General features: G+C 34.6%; 1 protein-coding gene across 2 annotated transcripts; it reads right to left on the bottom strand.

The window, feature by feature from the left end:
- Positions 1–2,619: 2,619 nt before the first annotated feature.
- On the bottom strand, positions 2,620–9,894 carry LOC111053020 (gastrula zinc finger protein XlCGF57.1-like). 2 transcript variants are annotated; one of them, XM_039441076.1, is made up of 3 exons: positions 9,750–9,894; positions 3,602–4,955; positions 2,620–3,265 (listed from the first exon to the last, which is right to left on the bottom strand). In XM_039441076.1, exons 1-3 carry the CDS (start codon positions 9,759–9,761, stop codon positions 3,075–3,077), a joined length of 1,557 nt encoding a protein of 518 aa, XP_039297010.1. In that variant the 5' UTR covers positions 9,762–9,894; the 3' UTR covers positions 2,620–3,074. The 2 variants fall into 2 exon arrangements, with proteins under 2 accessions (XP_039297010.1, XP_039297009.1); XM_039441075.1 differs by having other exon boundaries at positions 2,620–4,955.
- Positions 9,895–12,332: the final 2,438 nt, after the last annotated feature.

Below are 12,332 nucleotides of genomic sequence, written 5' to 3' on the forward strand. Positions count from 1 at the left end.
AATAAATTAAATAAATTTCTCAAAAATTTATATTTTCAGAAAATTTTTGTTTTACTAGATCAACAATACCATAAAGAATCTATAGTCCAAATCTCATGGATTTATCTCTTACCGAATTTGAAATGTTCTGTCCCAAAAATTTAAACTTTGGGCGCTCATAATTATCTGAAAAAGTAATGATTGGAAAAAATATTTTTCCTGAGAAACCTTTTTCATTTTGATAGCTTGATGATATACAATTCGAAAAACTTTGAAAAATAACACCAGTAGAAAGTTTATTTTTAGCCTTTGCACAGTCTTAAGGGAGTTTTCCCAGGGATGAGACCTAGTGCAATCAAATTTTTATATCATAAACCTACTATGTTCCAAATTTCGTGAAAGTTGTTAGAGCCAATTTCGAGATCTGTTATACATAAATAACCAGATATAAATAAATATAATCAAGCAGATATAAAAATACAGAAATTGTTTTCTTAATTGACCGAGTGAAGTGAGGTCTAAGATTCAAGTCGACGGTTTGGCATTTCTCTTAATGTTTGAATGTTTATATGTTGTGCATTTACAGCAAAATGCGGTAATAGATTTTTATAAAATTTGACAGGTATATTCCTTTTTTTAATTTTTGGAAATTTTGCATTTTAAGGATAATGTAAAAGCAAAAAGGAGCCTCCTTCATATGCAAATATTAGAGTAAAAAGCAGACTATAGAATTATTCATCATAAATCAGCTGACAAGTGATTACACAGATGTGTGGAGAAGCCAGTCTATTGCTGTATTTCCATAAGGTCCATAGTTTCAATCATGAACTTGTGGATGAGAATACTGTGTGATGTCTACTGTTCACAGAACTACTAGTATAATAGGATTGGAAATTACTCATTACTTTACACTAATATTACACACAAACACACTCTTCATCTAAGTAGAAACGTTCCCACATTTTTTCAACTTGTTCAATGTTTTTGTGGAAAAATCAAGTTGAAGACTAGCTGCATTTAATTAAATAACATCTTTTTCGCCCCACTTGAATGTAATGAGCTGGTTTTCGTGAGTCATATGGAGGCCGAAAGTGATTGTTTTCTGACCAGGCCAGTAAAATTGTTATGGCCCTAGGGCTGTAAAATAACCTTTAAGTCAGCTGATTCTGATTTGATGTGAACGTGTTTACAAAATAGTTTATGAAACGAAATCAATTCTATGCTTCTAGAATTGAATAAAGTATTCTGCAATAAGATACCATTATTTTATTTGGTAAATAAGATATATTATGAACTATTCAAATTCGATTTTCAGAGTAGGATAGAACTTCTAACCTCAACTTTCGCAGTCGACGATGACAAGCATTGTTGACTAAACAGCTGATCAAAAAACGTTTCATTATTTGTGTTTATTGTTCAAAATCAAACCATTCATAAAAATACCATCTTATTGCCATTTGAAAGAATAAAAAAGTATAATCTCAACCTCCCATCTAAACATAGAAACATAAAATTAAAACATAAAACATAATTGAACATAATCTTTTAGGTTATTTAGACAAATTGAGATCCTCACCCTGTCATGGTCAATAGATTTTTATGAAATTTGACAGGTATGTTCCTTTTTTTAATTGTGCATTGACGTATATACAAGGTTTTTGGAAATTTTGCATCTCAAGGATAATATAAAAGGAAAAAGGAGTCTCCTCCATATGCCAACATTAGAGTAAAAATCAGACTATAGAATTATTCATCATAAATCAGCTGACAAGTGATTACACAGATGTTTGGAGAAGCCAGTCTATTACTGTATTTGTATAAAGTCTATAGTTTCAATTAAAGAGGTATGCATCTTTAAGCTGGGCTCACACACAGCCTACTATATCTGTTATTATTTAAAGTAAGCCATGATTTACACCAAAGTTGAAATTGAAATTCTTCCAAAAAATACATTAAATTACAATATATTACAATGTATATCTGAAAATAGTGGAAAAATATTGCTTTAAACAACCCCTGAGTTACTACAGTGTGGGGTCGTTCATGTTCCATATGCATTTTTTATTCTCTTGATTTGTATGGTTACAGTGTTGAACAAATATAAGAATTAAACAAAAATAAAACAGCAGAGCTCTGCATGAATAGAAACGTAAATATAAACTATAAATATAATGCCTTCAATATGAATAGTAAATATGATCAGATCCAGTACTAGAAACTATCAAGTTGACGTACTTTGTGAGCACGTTTTTATTAACATAATGTTAATAACTCAATCCTTATAAATTCTATTAGATTGAACGGAACTTGACAAACACACATCTTCATCATGTGTATGATAAGTTATGTCCAATCCAATAGAATCTATAAGGATTGAGTTATATACATTTTGTTAATAACTTTGGTCTAATCACAGCTTTAAGGTCTTTGGTTCCAATATTTTGTTTTGCAGTCATGATATTATGCATGCCCATTAGTATCAATATTCTCACCTTCCAAAAACCTAATATAATAGGTGATTAAAAATAAACAATTTAACTAAATAATGCTGGAGAAATTATAACATTTTTGATTGTAAAAAATTAATTTTCATCAGATAGAAAGATTATCACAGAACTGGATGAATTATATCATATGGAATACAAATTCAAATGTGAAATGAGTTTGTTAACATTTAAAACAAGTGACATCAGGTACTTGTGGATGAGAATACTGTGTGAGGTCTACTGTTCACAGAACTACTAGTAATAATAATTTCTCTGATTGTCATTACTCTGAGAGCAGTACAGAATTGGTTACATGATACTGGAATTTACCAGACCGAGGAGCTCATTGTAAATAGAATATAGGATAAACTACTGTCATCTTTTTATAATATATCTATAAGTATTATATTATTCTACCTAACCTTTATAACTGAAATTATTAAATAAATTTTTATACATGTTTTAGAAAATTATTATGATCACCCCAACTACAACTTATTATTATAGTGGGATATCATAATTAGGACCAAGTTTAGTATTAGCAACTTTTGTATGTATAATATAATAATTATGTATATGTTATGTTATATTGATTCATATTCACAGAAATTACCGCAAGAGGCATTTTTCTCCAGTGTGTGACTTTGAATGTCTGATAAGATCTGATTTACGTGTTGTTTTGTAGTCACACAAATTACAGCTGAAGGGTCTTTCTCCTGTGTGTGTCATTAGATGACGGATGAGAGTTGATTTTCGTGTTGCTTTGTAGTCACACAGATCACAGCTGAAGGGTCTTTCTCCTGTGTGTGTCCTTAGATGAGTGATGAGACTTGATTTCCCTGTTGCTTTGTAGTCACAATATTCACAGCTGAAGTGTCTTTCTCCTGTGTGTGACTTCAAATGTCTAATAAGATTAGATTTGTGTATTGCTTTGTAGTCACACAAATCACAGCTGAAGTGTCTTTCTCCTGTGTGTGACTTCAAATGTCTAATAAGATTAGATTTGTGTATTGCTTTGTAGTCACACAAATCACAGCTGAAGGGTCTTTCTCCTGTGTGTGACTTTAAATGTCTAATAAGATTTGATTTGTGTATTGCTTTGTAGTCACACAAATCACAGCTGAAGGGTCTTTCTCCTTTATGTAACTTTAAATGACTAATAAGATTTGATTTCTGTGTTGCTTTGTAGTCACACAAATCACAGCTGAAGGGTCTTTCTCCTGTGTGTGACTTCAAATGTCTAATAAGATTAGATTTGTGTATTGCTTTGTAGTCACACAAATCACAGCTGAAGGGTCTTTCTCCTGTGTGTGACTTCAAATGTCTGATGAGATCTGATTTCCGTGTTGCTTTGTAGTCACACAAATCACAGCTGAAGGGTCTTTCTCCTGTGTGTGACTTCAAATGTCTAATAAGATTTGATTTGTGTATTGCTTTGTAGTCACACAAATCACAGCTGAAGGGTCTTTCTCCTGTGTGTGACTTTAAATGTTTGATAAGATGTGTTTTCTGTATTGCTTTGAAGTCACACAAATCACAGCTGAAGGGTCTTTCTCCTGTGTGTGTCCTTTGATGCCGGATGAAACTTGACTTATGTGTTGTTTTGTAATTACAGAATTTGCAAGCATGTTTTCCAGATGTGTGTATTCTACTACGAAGATTCAATTGTCTAGTGCTGCTGAATGATTCACCACACAACTGACACATTGTTAATTCACTATCACTTGCTGCATCAATCACATTCTTCCTTGCATTTTCGATTAGTAAGTCCACCTCATTGCCAATTGTTTCAGAATCTTCCATCATAGAGTTTCCAGGAGTTGCATCAACAGACCTATGGGAGCTTGAACCATCTCTTTCCTCAAAGTATGGTATACACAGTCCAGTTGATACACTTCCACTTTCATAATTCTCAAATACTACATCAGGAGAATTATCTTCAATTAGCATCAATGTATCTGAATGGTCTGTTTCAAAAGATTGTTGTTCCTCCTTAATTTCCCCAGTTTCAAATTTAATTTTTTCAACAACAGAGAGGTCAGAATTCAGTCTATCTGAGGAGAGAGAATAGATGCTTTCAATCTGCAGACAGGTGTCACTCTCTTGCTTTATTTCTCCACTTCCCACTTCAACTTCTACTCCACATTGTTGTTGTTTGTGTTGTTGTTGTTGTTCTTCTTCTTCTTCTTCATCATCATCTTCTTGGATTAGTTCCTCTGATTTGAGCCAAATCATTTCAATAGGATGTTTTGTGTAGTTGTGGGCCAAGTATACACTTTGATTATCCACATTGAGTTGGATGTGATGCTTATCTTCAATGGTGTCTTGATGTTGATCTGGTTCATGGATTGGCCAATCACAGTTGTCCATGTCTGGTCCTTGATGTTGTGAATGAGGCATTGACCTTGAGATGTCTTGACCTTGACCATCCAAGTAGTCTGGCTGCATCTGGATTGGACTGGATCCACTGTGGCTTCCACACTCTTCTCCCTGTAAACAAGTCAGTGGCTGAGTTAGTCACATTTGGTGGAGTATTTTGACAAATAAGTTAACACTACTTTATGGCTTGAAACAGATTTAATGAGCTTGAATTTAATGAATGAACTTTCAAAGAATGGATTTGATAGAGTACTTGGATAGTACATAAGTTACAACTATTTCATGGTTTATAACAGATATTATGAATGAACTCTCAATGAATGGTGTTGGAATAAAATTCAGGATGAAATGAATATCAGCCTTTGATGGTGTATCTCTGAAGTGGGATTGACATTGGTCAACTTCATTTGAATTTAAGTTTTTCAACATTAGTGTAAAATAGGCAATTTAAAAAACATGTTCAACATCTACAAATTTTGAAGAAGAGTCAAGTTCCTGTTCTTGTAAACTTGATGTCAAGTTTGCAAATTACTTTCATTTTATACAAAATTTGAATTCAAGTAACTTGACTAATGTAAATTCTACTGGAGGGTTTGCTTTAACTAAAGTTTGTTTGAACTCGACTTTATCAACTTCTGACAAAACCAAGCTTTTGATTTCGACTTTCCCCCTGATTACTATGAGGTAGAGCCTGAAACACTACCATCAAACTGGCTAACTTGAGACAGTTTTCAACTTTGACTTGAAATTCAGTTCCATTATTATTTTAATAGTTTATTTCTCCTGTGATCAAAACTTAGGTCTTTAATAATACTTCAAATATATACATTCAATTTCATTATTATTTGTAATAGGAATGAGAGTAAACACGACATAAGTATTTAATACCTTAAGAAAGGTTTTTAATAACTTGAACTATACAGGTTTCGAATTGGAATGAGTTTGTTTGGAGACTTAGTAACAGTAATAACAAATTCAAAACATATGTTGTTATACTACATTCTTCCCCCCAAAGAGTTGATGAATGTAGTCATTCAAGTAATTAGGAGGTCTTCTATTTCTAAAACTTCTTCTTGGATATGTATTTTGATTTTCTTGTCCAGTAGTCTGTTGTCTAGGTTGTAAGCTCTCGGCAGTAGTACTAGTTTCGTTTTCTTGGTTTTGGGTTGCTTGAGGATTATGGAAGTATTCTAGTTCAGGTTCGGAAGTTGGTAATTGAGAATTTTCATCATTTTCAGAATCGGTTTGTTCTTCGTGATCTCTGTTTTCGTACTCTCCAACTGGAGCAAGATGATGTGTTGATACTGTGGTTTCTCTTCCATCAGGTAGCTTTACATGTGCATACTCAGCATTTCCATGTAGAAGTTGGACCTCTTCAACAAGTGGCTCATATTTAGATGTTCGATTGAATTTTTTTAAATAGACAGGGCCGGAATTGAGAAGCCAAGAAGGAGCTGAAACACCATTGTTTCCAGATCTACATGGGTGTAAAAACATACGCTCATGAGGAGTTTGATTTGTGGCTGTGCAAAGTAATGTTCTTGTTGAGCTAAGAGCATCTTCTAAAACTGACTCCCATTGATTTATTTCTAAATTAAGTGATTTTAATGCTAGCTCAATCGTTTTCCATAGAATACCATTATATCTTTCAACCTGTCCATTACCTGCTGGGTTGTAAGCAGTGGTTCTGCTAGTTGCAATTCCATGCGAGTTTAGGTAATTTTTCAAGTCTTGACTCATAAATGATGTTCCTCTGTCTGAATGTATGTAACTAGGAACCCCAAACGTAGAAAACAGGGTTTTCAGTTTTGATTTAACTGTAGATGATGACATGTCTGGACATGGGAAAGCAAAAGGGAACCGTGAAAACTCATCTACTATTACCAATAAATAACGATTTCGACTTGATGAAGGCAGAGGGCCTTTGAAATCGATATTTAGCCGTTCAAATGCAGAAGTGGCTTTAATTAGAGTCCCTTTGTGTTTGAAGAATTTGGGCTTGACAGCAGCACACACTTTGCAGGAGTTTGTTATACATCTGATTTCATCAATTGAGTAGGGTAAGTTTTTACTCCGAACCCAGTGGTACAACCGTGTTATGCCTGGGTGTCATAGAGACTCATGTAAATCAACTAATAGATTTTCCTGATTTTGGATTGAAGAACATACTCTAGACAGAGCATCAGCAGCCATATTATCTTTGCCAGGTCTATATACAATATCGTAATGAAAACAAGACAGTTCCAGTTTCCACCTCATTATCTTTTCATTTTTCACTTTACCATGACGGTTGTTATCAAACATAAAAGCTACCGACCTCTGATCAGTAATTAGCTTGAAATGTTTGCCAACCAAGTAGTGACGCCATTTTCGCAGTGCTTCTACAATGGCTTGTGCTTCTTTCTCAACACTTGAATGTCTTTGTTCTGCTGGTGAAAGTATCCTTGAGAAGAATGCAACTGGACGGTTTGATTGAGTCAAAGTAGCAGCAATGGTGCTCTCAGATGCATCAGTTTCCACAATGAATTGTGCTTTAGGGTCAATGCAGCTTACTACAGATCCAATTATTTCACTTTTTATAGTTTCAAACGATTGTAACCCTGCTTTAGACAAGGGAAATGCAGTACGGGCAAGAGGAATCACCTTAGTGGCATAATCTGGTATTAGTGATGCATAATGTGAAAACATACCAAGGGTCCTCCTCAGCGATGCAGTGTCTCTAGGCGGAGGTAAATTTTTCAGTGGTTCCAATCGGCTGGGGTCAGGCTTGATAGTTTTGTTAGATATATGATAGCCCAGCAAGTTGATCGATTTCAGTGAAAATGAAGACTTCTCATTATTAATAGTTAGGTTGTATTTGTTGATAAACTTTTTCAAGTTTATATCGTGTTGCTCCTGTGTTTTGCCACAGATTGTAACATCATCAAGGTAAGCATAAGTGTCTTGTAGCTGTTCAGACCGTATAACTTGGTCAATTACACGTTGGAACACTGCCACTCCATTAGTGACCCCAAACGGAATGCGTTTAAACTGGTAGAGTTGACCACATGCCTCAAATGCTGTGTAGTGCTTTTCTTCTTTCCTTATCGTAATTTGGTGGTATGCACTTTTCAAGTCGATAGTACTGAAAAACTCATAATTTGCAACTTTGTTTACAATATCATCGATTCTTGGTAGTGGGTAAGCATCCAGTAATGTAAAACGATTTATAGTTTTGGAGTAATCAATGACCATTCTTTTTCTATGATTTTCATTTGTAACCACTAACGCTTGAGCTCTCCATGGAGAAATGCTGGGCTCTATAACATCGTCTTTAAGCATTTTACTTACTTCATTTTCAATAAACTTCAAATCATCCGTACTGTGTCAATGATATTTGATTGCAATTTGTTTACATTCCGGTTTTAAATTAGAAAACAATGACACCGGTTCTACAGTTGAGGCTGCCACGCTGAATACGGTTAACTGCCGCTTTTTTCCACCAAAAACTACTTTAATACTTTCATGGTTTTTCAAAATATCATGTCCAACAATTATATCCGCACAAAGCTCTGGTAAGACCGAAAGATTTGCTTGTTTGTAACAGTGATCAAGAATGACAAGATCTACTAAGCATTGTCCTGTTATATTGGATGTGATTGATGTATTCGCCATTGATACAGTACCCCTACCTGGTCTTATAGGAAGACCTAGGTTAAGAGCAGTAGAATTGTTTATAAAACTCAGAGAACTCCCTGTATCTATCAAAGCAGAGACAGATTTTCCATTAACCAGGGCTTGTACTGTACTCTTTGTCAATCCTCCGGGCGAAGCTGCTAGGTCAATAGAGTTTATAATATCTTTTGATTTTTTTTATTGTTTGGTTTGTAATTTACTCGACCTGCAGACCTTAGCAAAGTGCCCCTGTTTTCCACAATTATGACAAATTGTATTTTTAGCTGGGCAGCTGACCCGAGGATGTCTCAGATTACCACAAAAATAGCATTTTTCATTAGCAGCAGCTAATAAACAGTTTTCTGAATCAGTATTCTGATTGCTTGCTTGAGTATTTTGGGAAGAAGTTGCATTTAATTGGGATGAAGATTGGAAAGCTAATGATTGTGCATATGCAAGTTCCAGGGATCTGGCTTGACTATATGCCTCTTCTAGTGTTAATGCAACATTCTCTAGTAAACGCTGGCGAATTGTAGGAGACTTCATTCCAGCAATAAATGTGTCACGAATATAATCATCCCTATTTCTTTCAGCTGTCACAGCTTTAAACTCACAGTCCTTACTTAATAGTTTTAAGGCATGAAGATATTGATCAATAGTCTCATCAGGCTGTTGTTGACGTGCAGATAGTTTATGTCTTGAAAATATTTCATTTACAGGTTTTACATAGATTCTCCTTAAAGTAGATATAGCATCATTTGCTTATGTACTCATAAATATCTGGAGTGATGAAGTTGATAAGTGTTTTGAGCTTTTCAGAGTCTGATGATTGTGGTGCGATACTGGTAATAAAGTTCTGAAAAGTTTTGTGCCAATGTGTCCATTCCTTGCTTGCAGTTGATAAGTTTGGATCCACACTAAACTTGTCTGGCTTCAGTATCGTATTCATTTTACAATATCAAGTTATTAAAATTGTAATAGGAATGAGAGTAAACATGACATAAGTATTTAATACCTTAAGAAAGGTTTTTAATAACTTGAACTATACAGGTTTCAAATTGGAATGAGTTTGTTTGGAGACTTAGTAACAGTAATAACAAATTCAAAACATATGTTGTTATACCTACTACATTATTCCAACCTGTTCTGAAAAAAAAATTAAAAATTGATTGGTTTTACAGGTTATGTTAGTCGTAGGTTCTTGATTTTCATACAATAATAATACCATATATGAAGTAGTATACTACTTACTCCTAAATCCATCGCAGGGGAGATAATATTATTATTTAATTTTTAATTTTGAATACAAAAAGGGCAATAGTATTCAAAATTTATGTAAATGAACAAATACCAGCAAACTAAAATCTCTATGACTACAGTATTATGATTATGAAATGAATGGGGGAACCCCAACTGTTCGATGGGAGAGCCGATCGACTGTAAACAGAGATGGCCTTGTAGTTCCTAGCGTTCCACAATTCCACTTTGAATACTTTGAAGTAATGCGCATGCGCTAGATCGACCAATAGAATTTACACGCGCGACTAGCCATTACATTTCAAAATTGCTAATACTTTGAAGTAATGCGCGTGCGCTGGATCGACTAATAGAAATTACAGGCACGACTAGCCACTACATTTTAAAGCCTAGGTTTCTCTTGACGTAATCACGCAAAAGTCTGCTGCAGCTATTGCTAGGGAAGTGTTTTCTCTGACTTCACGCGCGCAATCTCTGTAATTCCCTCTGCGTCGCGCACTCAAGAATTTTACTAGTAATTCAATTGTTCCAAAAAATAATAATGCTAATAGGTTTCAACTTGATTCAAATCAAATCATTTATTTGCCATACAACAAATAATACATATTCAAAACTAATAAAAGAAAATACATAATTTTATAAACAAAAGTATAAAATAATAAAACAGAAAGTAAGCATAAATAATACCAAACTCATAATTAGATACTTTTCATTAACTGTTTTGTTCACTTTTTCATAATTTTTACTTCAGTTCTTGAACTTGAATTTTTTCTAGGGGAGAGGAATAAAACAATTTTCCCAAATATTCAGGGATGTATCTCCCCTGTTAACGGTGGAAATTAGGCTACCCCCGTTTATCATAACCGGGAAATTTTAAGGATAGAAGAAGCTGCTGGTGCATTGTTTAAGGATATGAACTACTATGGGTGGCCATACTTGTCTTCCCAACCACATGCTTGAAACTCAATAAGCTATGATCAACTCTGAAAAAATATAAGCTACATTGAATTTCTTCAAAATAATAGATGGTGAAAAGTAACAAGATTGACTCACTTTAAAGTGCTATCTTTTTATTTTCATGCTATCTCAGTTCATATATACACTAGACCATTCACTGTCTAGCTTATAATTTCATAATTATCATTGTGCTATTCTCTCATCTCCTAGATATTTGTTCGACTCATACAATATAAAGAAAGCTAACTAAGTAGTTGCTGAATGGGCCACGAAATAAATGTAGGTCTCATTTCGCTGGGGGGGGGGATACATCCTCATATCCCCCCTGGATACGCCACTGACACAACAGCACAGGACAGAATTTACTCTGATGGACAGTATTAGAGAAGGCTGTGGTTTATAACTGCGCGAGGTCTACTATTCACAGAACAGTACCTCATAGAACAAAATGTATTGAAAGCCTAAAATATTCCCTAAACTTGGTATCTTTATCCAACAGATGCCTGGTAATCACAATTATAGAAAACCCTTCTTATCCCCAGTCAATAAAAAGTTCAATGGGTTTTCATTTACAAAATTCATTAATAGATCATTAGCTACAGCAACGTGTTGGACATCTATGTTGCCTATGACTGAAAATATAATCGCGCGCTGCGAGGTTGCTGTCAGAGAAAACACCCGCTTTTTTTATCACGCACGCGTGATTTTCGCGTATCACGGTTGACGGAACCCGCAATAACGCTGCGTGGTTCAGAGAAACCTAAGCTTGAAATAATTGCTAATACTTTGAAGTAATGCACATGCGCTGGATCGATCAATCGAATTTACAAAAATTGCTAATATTCTCAAGCATGAGCAACGATCAACAAGAACTTATTATGTTAACATATATTATGTTATGTTATTATATGTGTAGACTTGGTTTGACCGAAGTATAATACTAGTAGTTCTGTGAACAGTAGACCTTGCGCAGTTTTATAAACCGCAGCCTCCTCATATACTGTCCATCAGAGTAAATTCTATCGTGTCGTGTCGGCAAGATATCGGTGTGAAAACGGCTAATGGCTGTTCGGGTTGGTGTATCAAAAATTCTAACATCAAAAGCTAATCTCCTTCAAGACATACTGGCAACAGGACAGCCCGAGTTCAAAGCAGAGAAAATTTGAGTGCCAATACTATGGTATTTTAGTTATTAATTGCATGCGTTATTGCACGCAATCAATAGTTCATTTAATAGTGCATAAAAATTGCATTCAATGAGGCATGCAATCAATAGTCTACACAGCTGCTGATTTCTTTCCCAAGTTACATTGAGATATGCATCATGGAATGCAATTTATTATAATCCACTCGACAGCTGATTTATGATGAATAATTCTATAGTCTGATTTTTACTCTAATATATTGGCGTACGAAGGAGGCTCCTTTTTCCTTTTATATTATCCTTGAAATTTCCAAAAACCTTGTATATACGTCGACGCGCAATTTGAAAAGGAATATCTGTCAAATTGCATGAAAATCTATTACCGCATTTCGCCGTAACTGCGCAACATATGAACATTTAAACATAAAGAGAAATGCCAAACCGTCGACTTGAATCTTAGACCTCACTTCGCTCGG

Source organism: Nilaparvata lugens, chromosome 14 (genome assembly GCF_014356525.2).
Source record: "Nilaparvata lugens isolate BPH chromosome 14, ASM1435652v1, whole genome shotgun sequence".
NCBI lineage: Eukaryota > Metazoa > Arthropoda > Insecta > Hemiptera > Delphacidae > Nilaparvata > Nilaparvata lugens.